This window comes from Urocitellus parryii, chromosome 4, assembly GCF_045843805.1.
Source record: "Urocitellus parryii isolate mUroPar1 chromosome 4, mUroPar1.hap1, whole genome shotgun sequence".
Lineage (NCBI taxonomy): Eukaryota > Metazoa > Chordata > Mammalia > Rodentia > Sciuridae > Urocitellus > Urocitellus parryii.
Genome location: NC_135534.1, coordinates 30299199 through 30316436, shown reverse-complemented (window position 1 = coordinate 30316436; position 17238 = coordinate 30299199). Strand labels below are relative to the sequence as shown.

The 17238-nt window shown below is 44.8% G+C and overlaps 1 protein-coding gene across 2 annotated transcripts in view; it reads right to left on the bottom strand.

Moving 5' to 3' along the window:
* Positions 1 to 17238, bottom strand: part of Pamr1 (peptidase domain containing associated with muscle regeneration 1) — a 76573-nt gene that overhangs the window by 52657 nt on the left and 6678 nt on the right. For both annotated transcript variants that reach the window (XM_026404587.2, XM_026404593.2), the window contains exon 2: positions 2549 to 2725. In XM_026404587.2, the coding sequence (XP_026260372.2) occupies positions 2549 to 2725 (177 nt within the window). The remainder of the gene's footprint in view (positions 1 to 2548; positions 2726 to 17238) is intronic.

The following is a 17238-nucleotide window of genomic DNA, read 5'->3' as shown; positions in this document are numbered from 1 at the left end:
CACAAGGCTTTTGAAAATTGTTCAAAGACTCCCATATCACTGCCAAGGACACCTAGTAGAGAGACCCAGGCTTTACTCTCAAATTTTCCAAGAATATTGGAAGGCATTACTCAACCATTTCCCTGCAAACCAAACTCACCCATCAGGAAATTGGGGCAGTGGATTTCTTTTCTGGAAACAAATGTACAAAAGTTATGCTGAAGTCACTCCTAATTTAAAGCCCAGCATGACTCTCTTCCAAGGAGAAAGGACTTAGAAGGATCATTTGCAGACTTGAGCCCTATTTTCTTTCCTCTTCCATAGCTTTGCATGAAACGAAGTCCCTGGCAGAAATGGGCCTCATTCTCTGTTTTTTAAACAAGTGAAAACACAGAAATGAGAGAAATTCCCAAAGCCCTTTTTTTTTTCTTTTCTTTTTTTTTTTTTTTTTAATCCTTGCATTCATCAGCCTTTGGAAAGCTCATTTGAAAATCTCAATGTCCAGGTCGGGTTGTGGCTCAGTGGTAGAGCCCTTGCCCAGTATGCATGAGGCACTGGGTTCCATCCTCAGCACCACATAAAAATAAAAACAAATAAAGGTATTGTGTCCATCTACAACTAAAATTTAAAAAAAAAAATAGAAAAGAAAATCTCAATGTCCTTCTTCTGACCTGGCCTAAATGGGGAAAGGTGAGACTACGGGAGGTGCAAGAAGCATAAGGAAGCAATATTTCCTTGCTTTTCAAGCATCAGGAAAATGCTCAGTGAGTTGCCAATCACATCGAAAACATTATGCACTATGACGTTCAGTCCACCTTGGCCCCTACCCAGCTGAGAACTTCAATGCAGTTATCAAATCTACAACCGTTAAAAAGAACATCACACAGCCATAAAGAAAACTAAAATTATGGCATTTGAAAGTAAATGGATGGAACTGGAGACTATCATGCTAAGTAAAATAAGCCAATCCCCCAAAAAACCAAAGACTAAATGTTCTCTCTGATACTGTGGATGCTAACACCCAAAAACAGGAGAGGGGAATAGAAGTTCATTGGAATAAAAATTCAAGGAGAATGAAGGGAAGGGTGGGGTATAGGAATTGGAAAGACAGCAGAATGAATCCGACATCACTTTTCTATGTTCACATATGAATACATGACGGGTGAAACTCCACATCACGTACGGCCACAAGATTGGGAAGTTATACTCCATGTACGGATATGTCCAAGTACACTCTACTGTCGTGTATCTCTGAAGAGAACAAAGAAATAAAAAGAACATCTCAGTCCCCTCTATGGTGGGGGCAGGAGAGAGTGGTGGTACAAAAGTCAGGTTCAGCTTTATGTAAAGGCAAAAAATGGGCGGGGCGGGACAAAAGGGCCTGGGAAGGTCCCATCCCACCCAAAGACACTCTCCTATGACTGGACCACCTCCCAGCTGTCCCACTCAGAGCTAAGAGCGTCCTCCTTGACTTCTGCTCTTTCCTTCCCCTCTCTCCTTCTCTACCCAGCCAACCCAGGATGACCCAGATCCCTCCACCTCTCTTTACCCCTCCGACTTTTACCTTTATTAAGGTCCTCTTATTTCTCTCCTGCCTCAAGTCACATCCCACCTCTTCTTTAAAAGATCTCCAAGGCTGGTCAGGAGCAGTAGTGTAAGCCTATAATCCCAGCGACTCAGGAAGCTGAGTCAGGAGGATCATGAGTTTGAGGCCAACCTCAGCAACTTAGTGAGGACCCATTTCAAAATTTTTAAAATGTTCTCTTTTCTTATTATTAATATTATTTGGGGCATGTAGCTTAGTGGTAAAGTACCCCAGGTTCAATCCCTGGCATCCCCCAACACACACACACACACACACACACACACACACACACTTCCAAAGCTAGCAAAATATCTTCAGGATTTAGCTTAAAATTCATAGCATGGCTTGCAAAACCCTTCTGGATCTGCCCCCCCCCCCATTTCTTCCTTCAGATTTCGTTCTCCTCTTGTTGTCTGTCTCTCTCCTTCTCTCCACATCTCTCATCACACATGGTTTCTCCTAATTGCAGACCGAGCTAATTGCAGTTCCTAAAACCTCATGCTTGCTCTTGCCCCAGGGTCTTGGCACATGCTATACCCAATGCCCTAGGCCCTTTGCATTTTGTCACTTCCATCCTCAGCGTACTCATCACTTCTTCTAATAAGTCTTCCCTGATCTTCCCTCTAGGAAGGGACATGCTGCCACAGTCCCCTGGGCATCTCTATCATGGCACTTGAGTGGCACTTACACAGCACAGTATTGTAGCTGCCTGTCCTCCATCTCCTCCATCAGGGTCCGAGTTCTGGAAATGCTAGAACACATCTTTTCTTTTTTTAATCTCTATTTCCGGTAACTGACCTGGTATATAGAGTGGAGGATGCTTTCACAGATGTACAACGTTAACACTGAGAAGAATACAAACCCCTCTACTCCCTTGCCCGTAGTGAGAACGGGCTGACTTGTGTCCCTTTTAATAATCCTGGCACCACCGAGGGCCGCCTGCGGGACCCCGAAGGCCACCTGGGCTGGTGGCCGGGCGCTCACCTGGGTGGATGAGGCAGGAGTCACACTCGTTCTCCTCGTTCCTGCAGCAGGGGATGGTGTAGCCCACCACCTCCTTCTTCCCGGGGCAGACGCACTCGATCTGGTCGTACTCGCAGCACTCGCGACACATGATGTTCCACTCGGCTCCAGGGCAGGCTTCGTTGATGACCGTGTATTCTGAAACGGAAAACCAACGGGCGACCGTGGGTCCAGGCAGGAAGGGACAGACCTGGGAACACTCGGCTGTCAGGAGGCCACCGTGTCCAGTGTGCGAGAAGACCGTGGGATTCTTCCTGGGCCAGAGTCTGGGAAGTGAGACCACCTACCCCAGGGGTGTTCAGAGCCATGCACTCAACACAGAGGAAACTTATTATAAGGGCTATTCAACTATTTTGATAGAATGGGGGCGGGGAACAGGGTACTGGGGATTGAACTCAGGGAGACTCAAACACTGAGCCGCATCCCCAGCCCTTTTTTGTATTTTATTCAAAGACAGGGTCTCACTGAGTTGCTAAAGCTGGCTTTGAACTTGTGATCCTCCTGCCTCAGCCGCCCCATCTACCGGGACTATAGGTGTGGGCCACTGTGCCTGTTCTTTTTTAATAGAATTTTTATTTCAAAAAATCATGTTCAGCAATATAGCATCTAAATATATTGACAGTAGAACATGTATGCAGTTTACAAAAACATACACATTTCTTAGGTGTCTGTGTTCATTTTATTTATTTATTAATTTTTTCAGTGCTGGGGATGGAACCCGGGGCCTCATGCACGCTGGGCAAGCTCTCTATCCACTGAGCTACACCTCATTTCTATTTTTGTTGGAGTATTTTTATAGTTGCATAGATTGTGCACTGAACAACTCCAGGGGAAATCATTCAACTGCAGAACTATAGGATGCAGCGCAGTCATGGTGCCATCAAAAAAAGTTCGGAGACTACTTTGTAGATGAGCCCGTTCAAGTGCAAGGCTGATGGCCAAGTACAGACTAGGTTATTGCTTCCAAACTTGGCTCTTCCATTTTGCAGCATGCCAAGTTTGTAGTATCTTCAAAGCTAAAACCAACAGAAAAGACAAAAAGTACCTTAATTAGTATGTTTGGGAGAATTTCAATGTTTTACAAGGGTGAACTCATTAACCCAACTTCATTCAATTCCCCGAGTACAACTGAGCATTCTTTCCCGTGAGAAAGCAATGTTCTCTTTTGGGGTGGGATTTTTTTTCCTTTCTTGTTTTTTATTTTCTTTTTTGATATTTATATACCTTAAGTAAAAAAAGAAAACCATCTGGAAAAATCTTGAAGAGGAATCGGTTGGAGGTTGTGCAGAGGAAGTCAGACAAAAACCTTCTAGCTTTGATTTGCTTTGTGCCCCACTCTCCATTTCTAAAAAAAAATCCTCGAACAAAGATGATGATTAAAGCAGAAAGGGGTCAGATATTTGGGGAAGATAGTGAACGTGGGCAAGGTCCTGTGAAGCCCTCCACAGAAGGATCAGGCAGAGATCCCGAGATGCTTCACAGGCCAATAAAAACAAACCCTAGTGTCTGTGGGGATCTCTAAACCCTTGACTCCAGAGTTTAGTTTTCTATTTGCCTCCCCTAAACTTGGAATTCTGACACAAGGTTGATCACTCCTAAGTCTGCCAAGTGCAACTGCTTAAAGAAACTATCACCATCTAGCCTCAGTCTCGGGTCGTAAGAAGATTCTAATAGCATGAAAAGGAACCACCCAGATGATGGACAGTTTCTTAAATTGGATAAATCTAGTTTTATGAAAAATTTACTTTCTTTCATCATTTTGGACAAATATCATTGAACCAGCAATGACCCTCACCCTGGCTTTAGATTGGCACAGGTCACCACAGCCTGGTCACTGTTGAGATTTTGCTTCCCTCTCCATTCCAGAGAGTCCCCTGTAGTCACAGGGGACTTACTAGCTGAGCTTACAGGCTTCGTTACCTGCCAAAGTGGCTGACCTCTAAAATCTAGACAAGAACTGAATGTTTAAAAGAGAGAAAACAGAATAAAAGCTTAGATGTGAGTTCCCATGAGTCTAGATTTGTCAATGGGTTTTTGGAAATGACACAGAAAGCGTGAACAACAACAAAAAGTTAGATAAATTCAACTTCATCAAAATTAAAACCCCTTTAGCATCAAAGACATTACCGAGAAAGTGAAAAGACTGACCACAGAACGAGAGAAAATATTTGCAGATCATTTATCCGATAAGTTTAGCATTCAGAACATTGCAAAAACAACTCTTACAACTCAGCCACAAAGAGACCAATTTAAAAATGGACAAGTGGCTTGAACAGAGATACAAGGGGTAAGTAAACCAGCCCAGAAGAAGATGTTCAACATCATAGGTCATTTAGGAAACGCAAATCAATGCTACAATGAGATAGTACTTACTGAGATGGCTATAATCCAAAAAAATTATTTTAAAGTGTTGGCAAAGACGTAGAGAAACTAAAACTCTCCTACATTGCGGATAGAAATGTCAATGATGCTACTGCTGTGGAAAACAATGTAGTGGTTCCTTTAAAAGTTAAACACTAAATCACTACATGACCCAGCAATTCTACTTCAAGGTATTTAAATAAAACAGTGAAAACAGGGACTCAAACATACTAGCATGCTGATATTTATTCACAGCAGTCAAAAGGTTAAAACAACCCAAGGGTTCACCAAGAAATGAATGGAGAAACCAAATGAGGTACATGTAGCCAATAGACTATTATTCGGCCACAAAAAAGGAATGCAGTATGTACGCACTGCAGCACAGAAGAACTTGAAACCATTCAGCCAAGTGAAAGAAGCCATACACAAAAGGCCAAATATTGTCCGATTCTATTTATATGAAATATTTATAATAAGCAAATTCAAAGAGACCAAGTATATTAGAGGGGGATTCGATTGGGGGGCCAGGGGGAAAGGGAGAATTATTGCTTAATAATTGAGAGTTTCTATTTGGGGTGATGGAAACATTTTGGAAATAGGTGTGATGTTTGTACAACAGAGTGAATATAATTAATGCAACTGAATTACACACTTAAAGTGGATAAGGTGGCACCGTGTGTGTGTGTGTGTGTGTGTGTGTGTGTGTGTGTGTATGTTTGGAGAGCCTGCTCCCTCCTCACTGCTCCATCCTTCTCTTGGCCACTGTTTCCCACTTTCTATCAGCTTCTCAACCCACCAAGCTTTTGCCTGCCCCAGACCTAAGCATTTGCTTAGCCACAGCCTCTGTCCCAGCTGTTGGGCCCCTCAGCATAAATAATACCTGTTCAGAGAGGGCCTCCCTGGCCTTCTCTTCTGAAATGCACACCGCACAACCCCGACCCAGGGTCTCTGTTATAACATCCTATTCACTGCCTTGTCACCTTATCATAAGGGACCATCATTTTCTGTGTTCCTTGACCATCATCCTCCACACCCACAAGGTCCTGCATCCTCAATCAACTTCAGATCAAAAATAGTTTTTATACCGTGCTTGTCCTGTTTCTCATTATTTCCTAAACAGCACGGCAACCATTCACCTTGTATTAGGTATTGTAAGTTATTTAGAGATCAACTAGATGCCTGGGGGTTGTTTGCAAATATTATACCACTTTACATAAGGGGTTTGAACCTAGGCAGATTTTCATATCTGCAGAAGGCCCTGGGACCCCTCGACTTCTGATACTGAGGGGCTGATGTCCTTGCTCATTGTCTGTCTCTCCTGCGTGACCACAAATCAGTAGGAACCACCACTAAACCACAGAGGCAGGTAGGTACAGGGCCAGGCACATAAGAGACGCTGAATAAATTCCTTGGTGGATGAATCTGGTCTTAACCCGAGAGCTACCCTCCCTTTGAGAGTCAAATATTCTATCCCTTGGACCCAGTGGGGAGCTAGAAGGTGGGAGAGCCGGCTTTGCCCTTGATTTGCTGATGTCAGAAGGAGGGCACTTTCCTCCCTTTGTGAAGTGCTTGGAACTGTTGGGGGTCCAGGCTGCCTGCTGGGAACCCATATTCCTCCCCTCCAGCCCCTGCCTTGCCCCACAGTAGGCTTCCTCCACTCTCCAAATAGCAAATACACCCAGGGGGTGTGGCTCAGGCCTCCCCTTCTCCCTTTATTCATTCTGAGGCAAGCACTACATCCTTCTAGGTTTTCTAGGAATTTATAGATATTAATTACTTCTTGAGGGAGCTCACTACAGAATAAAACTCATTTGCAACTTTTATTAAAAATTGAACCTCAGCCTGGAAGGCCAAGTAAGGTGTGCTCTACTGGAGCAACTGAAGCCTAGTCCCCGCCCCCCGCCCTCCCCCAGAAGCAGATTTGTTCACCCCCAGCCCGTCTGCACAATATCCACAGCCTTTTACCCAAGAATCAGCCTCCCTAAAATACTTTTGATAGGTCTCTTTACTTCAGTGAGCAAGACCACCTCCACCCTCTTGAGACTATGCTATTAACTTTCCAGTTAGGATCCATCTCAGCCTAAGGAAATGAGCCCAAGAACGCCTTCCAGGAGGGACTGTGCACACGGGACTGATTGAAGACTCTTGAGATGGAAGGAATTATACTATATTATCCAGATTGGGATTGAGGTCATTGCGAAGACTCCTTATCAGAGAGGGTTGGAGTTCAGGAAGGAGATGTCAAGACAGAAGCGGAGTTTGGAGTGCTGTGCTCTGAAGACAGAGGCAGGGATCATGACCCAGGGTATGTGTGCAGTCTCCAGAAGCTTGAAAAGACCAGGAAACATGCTCCCCTTGGTCCCAAGAAGGAACGCATACAGCCCTGCCAACCCCTTGATTCTGGCCTTGTAGAACCCATATCTGACTTCTGACCTCTAGAACTAGAAGAACTAGAAGGGAATCAATGTATGCTCTTAAGTCACTACATTTGGGGTAACTTGTTACAGCATCAGTAAGATACTAACACTAACTGTGTTCTCAAAAGAAAGGCTGACCCACAGAAGCCATCCAGCCATTCTGTTCCTCATTTCCTCCACTGAACACAGCTCCAAAAATGTGGGTGAACCAATGAACTTATTCTTTCATTCCACAGTATTTACTATCCACTGTGTCCCAGGTAGGAGGCTGGGCGCTGGAATACAACGGAGAGGCAAACACCAACCCTGACCTCACGGAGTTCACAGCTTAGTAGAGGAACAGACCTTTGTTAAATGGCCCCACAAATACAAAATCACAAACTGAAGTAGGGAAAGTGTAGGATGCTGTGAGAATGATGAATAGTCATAAAGGATATTAGCATCGAATCTTCTGACATCACAGGGTTGGAGAGGTTTAAATAAAAATTGCAGGAAGAAATTGATCCATTGGCAAAAATAAGACCACTTCCAGGAATGTGGTGATGATGGGGAAGGATGATGGTTTTGATGATTTTGTGACTTGGCCTTTTCCCCTCTGATCTAACAAGGCCATCACCCTTCCTACTCCCCCAGCTGGAACCGAGACAGGAAAGTGTCCCCAAAACGGACGTGTAAGAAATAAATAGACACATAAAATACCCCATGAGAAATGTTTCAAATTGACAAGCTAAAGAGATTTTAAAATGCAATAAGCAGACAAGAGCAACATTCTGGACTTTTTTCCCCCACCATTTATTAGAATTACATTTGTGGAAAGGGCACGTTGGCCATTTGGCTTCAGCTGTACAAATTTCAGGGAATTTCAATATGGTGCTAAGGGCCAGTTCCAGAAACTAAGACCGAGAGAAACAACAACAGCTGTAAAAGTTATGGAATGTTTTCTGATATGTATGCTAAAGCACTTTCATGTTTCAGTAGAGAAAGTACTTTATATTCTTTGTGCAATTTCATCTTCAAAATGATCCAATGAGGTTGGTAATACATTTTCTTCCCCATTAAAAGCATTTACTCGGACCCCTTCACTTTACCAGTGAGGAAAAGAGCTAAGTAGGAAAGAGCTGGACTTTTTTTTTTTTTTTTTTTAATGGAGGCAAAGAGAAATGCCAATCTTTTTGAGGGAATTAATTCTGAGGGGGGAAAAAAGTGGTCCCCAGAATTCCAGGGATGTGGGGAGGTGAACAAGCTTGCTCCTGACAGGGAAGAGGCTAGACCAGCCTCCAGTTCTGCCAACCACAGGAGCCGAGCAAACTTGCTTTGCTTTCCACATTTAAAAAGAGCCTTACAGACTGAAACACAGCATACTACAGGGACACGGCCACATCAATGCTTATAGCAGCAGAATTCACAATAGCTAAACTGTGGGACCAACCTAGATGCCCTTCAGTACAATAATGGATAAAGAAAATGTGGCATATATACACAATGGTATATTACTCAGCAATAAAAGAGAATAAAATCATGGCATTTTCAGGTAAATGGATGGAGTTGGAGAAGATAATGCTAAGTGAAGTTAGCCAATCCCAAAAAACCAAATGCTGAATGTTCTCTCTGATGTAAGGAGGCTGATTCATAGTGGGGTAGGGACGGGGAGCATGGGAGGAATAGACAAACTCTAGATAGGGCAGAGGGGTGGGAGAAGAAGAGAAGGGGTATAGGGTGAAATGATGGTGGAATGTGATGGACATCATTATCCAAAGTACATGTATGAAGACACGAATTGGTGTCAACATACTCTATATACAAGCAGATATGAAAAATTGTGCTGTATATGTGTAATAAGAATTGTAATGCATTCTGATGTTATGTATTTAAAAAATAAAATCAATTAAAAAATAAAAATAAAACAGCCTTACAAAAGCTGCCGGTGAGCTTTCTACTGTCAATGCTTCCAGTAAAACGAGCATAAATGAAGCACAAAAGCCCATGAACTTCATCCTGGGATAAACTGAGGCACTGGGCCATGGAGCACAGGCTGTGATCATGTAGCAAAATCAAGCTTACGGAGGGAGTGCTGGGTGCCACACGGTCGACTCCTTGCCGACTTCTCCATTGGATAAAATATGTATTTCTTCTTTATCAAACACTCTAAGACCTCACTAGCAGAGCCATTTTAGGTTTGTAACAAAATTAAGTGGAAGGCAGAGAGACTTCCAATGCACGCTCTGTCCCCATCCATGGGCTACCTCCTCCGTTACCAACATCAATGGTCGTTACCATTGATGAACCTGGAGCCACACAGAGTTTTCACCCCAAGGTCACAGCTATTAGGCTTCAACCCCAGAGGTGCACATTCTGTGGGACTGGACACGGGTATGTGGCATGTGTCCACCATGACAGTATCACACAGAGTACATTCACTGCCTTAGAAATCCTCTGCATTCTGCCTGTGCCTCTTACCCAACCAAAGCAATGCACTTTTGGAGGAGGAGGAGGAGGAGGAGGAGAAAGAATAAAAAAAAGAGTTCTTTGTGAAAGCTTTGGAAAATGGAAGAAAAGCATAAATAAGGGAATAAAAAGTATTCACAAAAATAGCATTTTGGCATCTAACCTCAAGTCTTCTGTTTCCAGTGGACATGATATTTATCTGTGAGTATCAATGGATGTGTCAACCCAGAGTCTTCCAGCCTCTCAAAATTGGTAACATGATTTGTTTTAGAAATTGTGCTTTTCTTCCCCCTTCACTTTCATCATAGGTTATTTTCTCTTGAATTGGAAAGGTTTTCAAAAGTCTTTTTTTTTTTTTTTTTTTTTTTTTGCAGAGAGGAGTGGGTACTAGGGATTGAACTCAGGGGCACTCAGCCCCAGAGCCACATCCCCAGCCCTATTTTGTATTTTATTTAGAAACAGGGTCTCACGGAGTTGCTTAGCACCTCACTTTGGCTGAGGCTGGCTTTGAACTCAAGATCCTCCTGTCTCAGCCTCCCGAGCCACTGGGATTACAGGTGTGCACTATTGTGCGGGGCAAAAGCCAGTCATTCTAAATTGCTACATAATTACCCTGTACATGGGAGGGCTCCCCTAAACTCCCCTCTCCCACTTATTTTTTTTTAATCAGGGTAAGCAAATAATCGAGAGCGTTTGGGGCACCATAAGCTTCACCCAAGCCCTGACTTCCATGCTCAGTAGCAGCCATCCTGGTATCTCCCTATCCAGAATGGGGAATCTAGTTACATCAGTCCAGTCCTGGTTCTTCCAGAATTCACTTTGAAAAAAATGTGAATCACTTAACCTCTGAGCCCAGTTTTATCAATGAGAATACCAAGTCAAGGAGACATGCCAACGAATGGGCACAGGTTTCATGTACTTGATGAATGAATGAACGAGGGAGAGAAAGAAGGTTGACTGTCGTATTTGCTGTCACTGTCATTATTTTGCACACAGTTTAACCGCCCAGGGACATGCAGGCAGTTCACTTCAAGGCTCTCTGGCCCTGATCTGCTTCAACTGTTCAGAGGATGGAGGGACAGTGCCTCCAACGTGGGGCTCACTGAGGCAGGGGGAGGAGGTGCCTCTGTGCCCCTTAGCATGGTCTCCAAGCCCAAGGTCTTCAATACCATATATTGAGAAACATACTGCCGTGATGGCCAGTGAGGTCCAGCTGGAAGACTCGGGATTCTCTATGAGAACAAGGGGCAGCCTGTTCCATACCTGATGGAAACATCCCTTGCCAGAGCAAAGGCCCAAGTCAAGACCACCCCTGAAGGTGGCAAAGAAGGGCCCTTGTATCATGTACCAGATCCTCTTCCTTGATGTTAGACTCTGCTTTTGAATCCACCCAAAATCCCACAGCCCTCCCACTTAACCTCATTTAATTAAAACTTCTACTGAGGGATTTTTTTTTCTTTTTTAAACTATCTTGCATTTTATAAGTCTTCTGAGACCAGAGGGAGAGGAAAAAAGAGGCAAGAATCAGAGGGATGTATAATTAGGCAGCTTGAGCTCCTCACTCATCCCTGCTCCCCGGCCCCTCCTCCTGAGCCGTCTGAACTCACTGTATTGATGTCCAACAGCACACAGTGGTCCTCACTGCTGGAGGGTCTCACCACCAGCTCCAAGGACTAATGAACACACAAAGCTGAGGACACACTAAAAAAGACTTGAGTCAGAGGTGATGGCGTGCTTACTGGGGGCCCATCCTCCATCCTCCCTCCTGAGCCTTTGAGAGCCATCCTGTCACCAAGAGATCCTCAGCCCCAGCCTGGCTGGTCCTCACCCCTGGGTGATCTCAGTCCTGCCAATTATTATTTTAGCAAAATAATGACAACTAGAAAGCAAAGACCTTGTCACCCCACTTTAGACGCCAGGACTGTCATGGGATTCCTTAAATATCTGGTGTTAAACATCCTGTACAAAGAGGATGGCGAGGGGAACAGAAATAGATTTGTGACTTCCTTTCTCCTTCCTCCTTTACCAAGCACACTGCTCGGGGTGACTCTGCGTCACGCGCCTCTGCTCGCTGATCCCACCTCCGTCTCCGAGGGCCGTCTCTGAGTCCTAACCGTATTGGTGTCCAGCTCATTGGATCCTCACCACCCGTTGGAAGTGGGTTATTGTTTTCTGCATTTAATTGATGAGGAAACAGAGTAAAACAAATGAATCCAGGTTACACACAGCTTTCAGGTAAAAGAAGAAAGATCAGAACCCAGCTCTTACTGGGGCAAAAGCCTTGTTCTTACCAATGCAAGGAAGGGCACTTGTATCATGTACCAGAGTTCACACTTCCGACTGGTAAGAAGAAAGTGGCACCCATGAAATAAAAATATTTGAGCATCAGATCCCCTGAATTTGAACCCTGGCTCCAGCAGTGACCATGTGACTTTGGATGAGCCACTGAATTTCTTTGTCTCGGGTTCCTCATCTAGGAAATGTGGGCACTGATGGTACCTCTCTAGAGTTGTACTTCTCCATGGAACCCAAGAGCTTACGATAATCCGATAGTAGAGGGACGATTCCTGCCTCTATTTTATAGATGAGGAAACTGAGGTACAGAGAGGGTAAGGAATATGCCCAAGACTGCACAGGTAGTAAATTGTAGAGACAGGATTCAAATTGAGGCCATCTGTTTCCACAATCAGAGCATTAACCATCATCGTGGCCTTGTTCTCAGGGATATCATTGGTAATTCTAAGTGGCAACAACATCCATAAACACTCTGGGAGCGTGCTCTGAGCTGGCACCATGCCGAGTGTTTCCCATACGTTTTTATATGTTCCAATGTGGTGGTGGTGGTGGTGGTGTCGTTTTAATTCACAATGGCATTAGGAATGTGCATTCTGTAGCTGAAGAAACTGAGGCACAGAAAGGTCAATATCTTGATCGATTTGCACAGTAAGGGGTAGAGCTGAAACTGTGTGCATCAGAAGCCCGTGTTCTCCTCTAGATCACCACCTGCATGGAAACCACCTGAGATGCTTGTTAATGAGCCTATTCCCTTAGAATCCCTGTGGCTGGAGGCTAATTCTCTGCCTTCTGAGCAAGCTTCCTCCTTTGAGGAGCACAGTCCTGTCCTGCAGCTTAAGTCAGCCGCCCTCCAGGCCCTGGGAAGCTCGGCTTTGCATTGGTTCTCCCTTCCCACTTAATAACTCGCTGCCCTCTTAGCGGCTCTGAAAGGTACTCTGACCTTCTGGGCTATACTCTGGACCCACATGGGAATCCGTCCCTCTCTGATGCTTCCAGAGAACCATAGACAAGACACCTTGACACGGTATTTCCCCAAAGCCTCAAGAGGAAGGAGACACAGTCATGAGATCATTGCTGCTGCTGCATTTGAAGATGACAATAACCATAAAGGTCTTTGGAAGAAAGACTCCCTATTTGTCAGACATTATTCTCAGCAGAGACCATTATTCTCAGCAGATTTTTTTTATTTTAAATCACATCTTTGGCTAAGATGCAGATGACTTAAAAAAAAAAAAGGGGGATGAGCAACAATGTGTCCTCAGTGGCCCATACATCCAGAGAATTTTCAGGTAGGCTGTTTGCCTTTCTATGGTGAAATTCTGGGTTCTTCCCATTTGTTCTTCGGGGTTCTAATTTCTTTTCTTTAATCCATCCTATCTTAGTCTGTTTACTGTTGCTATAACAAAATACCTGAGACCAGGTAATTTATAAAGAATGGATACTTATTGAGTTCCTGGTTCTAGAGGCTGGGAAGTTCAAGAGCAACTTGAACTTGGTGCTCAGTATCTGGGCCTTCTTGCTGCATGATGTGGTGGAGGGCATCACGAGGCAGGACAGAATAAGTGTGCCAAAGAGAACTCACTTTTAAAACAAAGCTGCTCTCTCCATAACCCATCAATCTATTAATCCATGAATAGATCGATACATTCATGAGGGCAGAGACAATCACCTTCCAAAGTCCCACTGCCACCTGACTATGCATTTGGGGATTAAGTTTCCAACACATAAAATTGGGGGAAGGGGGGCTCAAACCTTAGCACTTCCTCTTCTGACACCAATTAATAGGACACACCTCACCTCCTGCTGCTTCTCTTCAGAAATAGACACACCACATCAGTAGCCAAGGGGAACAAAACTCAAGCTCCAGTGTCATGGAGGAGCCCCCAGTTGCTATTTTCTTTGACAGCTGTGGCACTGAAAATCCTTGAAGAACAGCTGTTTGTGAGTTATTTCAAATATGAGAACATGAACTTAATAGATCTTATTTTTACCAGCACTAGCTGCTGAGAAAGTCATCGAATAATGCACCTCCACGTACGTGACAAGAGAACCCAGCAAACATGGCACCAAACAAAGAATGGTTACACTAAAAATAAGACCACCTTTAACATTAAACACCCAACCTAGAGGTTCTCAGGCCCAGGCAGTCTGCAGATCACCCCACACGTTCCCAGTCTTCCACCCTCGAATGTCCTCTGAGTCAGAGTACATCAGGGCTTCACTGGGCCTGAGTCTACCGGAGACGACTTCTGCCAAGAGCTTGCAGAGTTAGCACCGCTTTCACATCCAGATCCACTGATGCCAAGCAGAAACCAGATTCTCCTTCTCCTGAAGGCAGCTGGCCACAACAGATGTCAAAGAGTGATGGAATGCTCAGCAAGAGCTCTGCACTTGCAATGGTATGTCGTTGGGTCCCTAATCCCTGGACTGGTGGCATTTTAGGGCAGGCAAGTCTTCCCCACGATTACCTCCCCCAGCTCTGCAGGCTAGGTCAGGATGAAGGGGAACTTCCTTTCACAAAGATTTCTGCTGGCTCCACCCTTGAAGCCCAAGTGCACCATCATTAACAACATTCCCCTCTGCAGACTTTTAAGGGGGCCTCCGTGTTCAGGCTGCAACTTCACTGTCCCAGAATCACCTCCACTGTCCCACAGGAGCCTGCAAAAGCCTGCCCCCGGCCCTATCTCAAACACAGCAGGTGGAAAGCATTTCCTCTAAGGCTGGAAGGCGGGTGAACGATGTAACCAAGGAAAGGGAGCAAGCTTTGAGGGATAAACACAAGGTGAATCTTGAGGGTTGTCGATAGGATAGGACCCTAGACTGATGAAGTAAGCCTCAAGGTCAAGTCTATCCTACTGTGGCTGAAACTCCTGGTACTGCCTCTGCTCAAATTCCTCATGAAACGTGCTCGTAGGAAAAAACAGAAGAAGGGAGGAGAGTAGGAGACTTTAATTTCCTGAATACTCCCTTTCCATCAAGCTAAGTATTCTAAATGAATTGCCTCATTTAGTACCTTCAATAAACCTGTGATGTAAACACGAATCGACTCAGCCTGCAGATTGGAATGTGATAAGGCTACATTAGAGAGGTCAATCAATTTGCCCGAGAAAACTCTCCATAAAAGACAGGTAGGATCCAAACCCTGGCCTGTCCCAGTACTCTATACCCCGTGCACACACACATTCATACATATGCCCAATATGTACACGTTCACATCTGCACCTGTATTCTCCTGCACATGTAAACATGATTACATCCATACCAAGAGATCACATCCAAGACAGATCCCACACATAGGGAAAGTAGGGCTGAATCTTTGCAGAGAAGAACACGCGTTCCCATATTCTACGTAGTCAGGACGTCCTTCATAGAAACTGCTGGTTTTATTCCTCACCCAAGGTCACTGTATTCATTCCATCTGAAATAAGACTGGGCAGAGAGACAAGGCAGGCCAAACGCAATGGCCAAGAGAGAAACTGTGATGCGTGACAATGGAATGATATTAGTAAAGGCAGGAAGAAAGTGGGTCCCAGAGAGAGCAAACAAGGGCTCACTGAACAACTTTTTTTTTTTGGGGGGGGCAACACTAGGAATGAACCCAGGGCCTCATGCATGCTAGACAAGCAGTCTGCCACCAAGCTGCATCCCCAGCCCTCGACTTAAACTCATGCACACCTCTATGCGATACAGACCATTTCTAGGTTGTGCAAATCAGGGTCGTGGTGACTGAGCTACACCAGAACTGACAGAATAAATAACATGAGATTAGAGACAAGCCTGTGTGTGTAGGGGGAGGGGGTTAGTTGGTGATAAAGGACCTTGGACTCAGTGTCCCCCGGGATTAGAAGGGTGATCAAATATTGACCTCATTTTTGAAGAGAGGATACATCTAATTGGGAAGTCAAGGCACAGCTCTTGCCTTAGAATGGCCATGTCACCATGAGCAAGCACACTTTATCGGTCACAATTTCATCTGCCCAATGGTCCCAGGCCAATCATGTTACTATAAGCAACTTGAAAACAGGAAATGAGTCTTCTGAATGACACACACAGGTCAGTGCTGGTGAGGGCTTGCACGTGCACAGCAACAGGGATGAGCCATCGTCTCTAGGGTCTTTCCAATACCTTAGCGAGTACTGAATGACAAGGACAGCAGACTTCCTGCCCATCTCTCAGCAAACGTCTGAAGAGAAGCTCATGTTTTGCAGATTCCCAAATGCCCTTCTTATCCAATCCTGTGTTTTTGAGGTATTCTTCAATGCTTTATTCAGAACAAGAGACCAGAGTTTGTAAAACCTTGTTCCATGGAGCACTAATTCCACTAGAAAGTACAAAGTCTTATGTAAAAAAAGAAAGAAAGAAAGAAAAGGAAAAAGAAAGACTCTGGGATCAAATATCTTTGTAAAATGCTAATTACGGCTTTCTTTGTTGCAGGACTTTGCAGATCTATCTATGCTTTGTGTATAGTCAATCTCTACCTCTCCCAGACTTATTTCATCATTACATCCTGTTTTCTGTTTGTTGTTGATTAAAATCTCCCAGGATTAGCAATCCCCAAGGCCCACTTTGGGAGGGAGATGCCAGGCTGGGCCTTAAGTTCTCTCAATTGATTGCAAGGGCTTAAGGAAAAGGACTTTGTCTTCTTTTCACCAAGGCAGTGCAGTCCCTAGAAACAAGCTGAGCACCTGACAGGTGCTGGGTAAATACTGCTGCGTAGATACCTGGACATGGACTTGGGAGGCAAGTGAAGCCAAGGTGAAGGCTACCTGTGACGAAGACTGAGACGTGTGAGCATCCTCTCTTGCTGTGGGTCTTCAGTCTCAAGTGTGCAGTGTGGGCAGACCTTGGGGTCCATTATTGCTGGATATTTTTGTTTACTGCAGTTTGTAGCTCATTTCCACAAGGACTCAGGACCTACCCACTCTGTTCTACCACTGGATTCCCCAGGAGCCAGGCTTGCCCTAAAGGAGGCTGAACACCATTTGGAAGCAGGCAGTTCACCCCCTAGTGGCAGAAAACCAGACCAGATCAGATACTCTTGATCACCAGCAGGATCTTCCCTTCTGCTGGCATCCAGGTGAGCCAGGAGCACATTGGGAAACAAGGGAGCAGATGTTTCCAACTAAAAGTTCA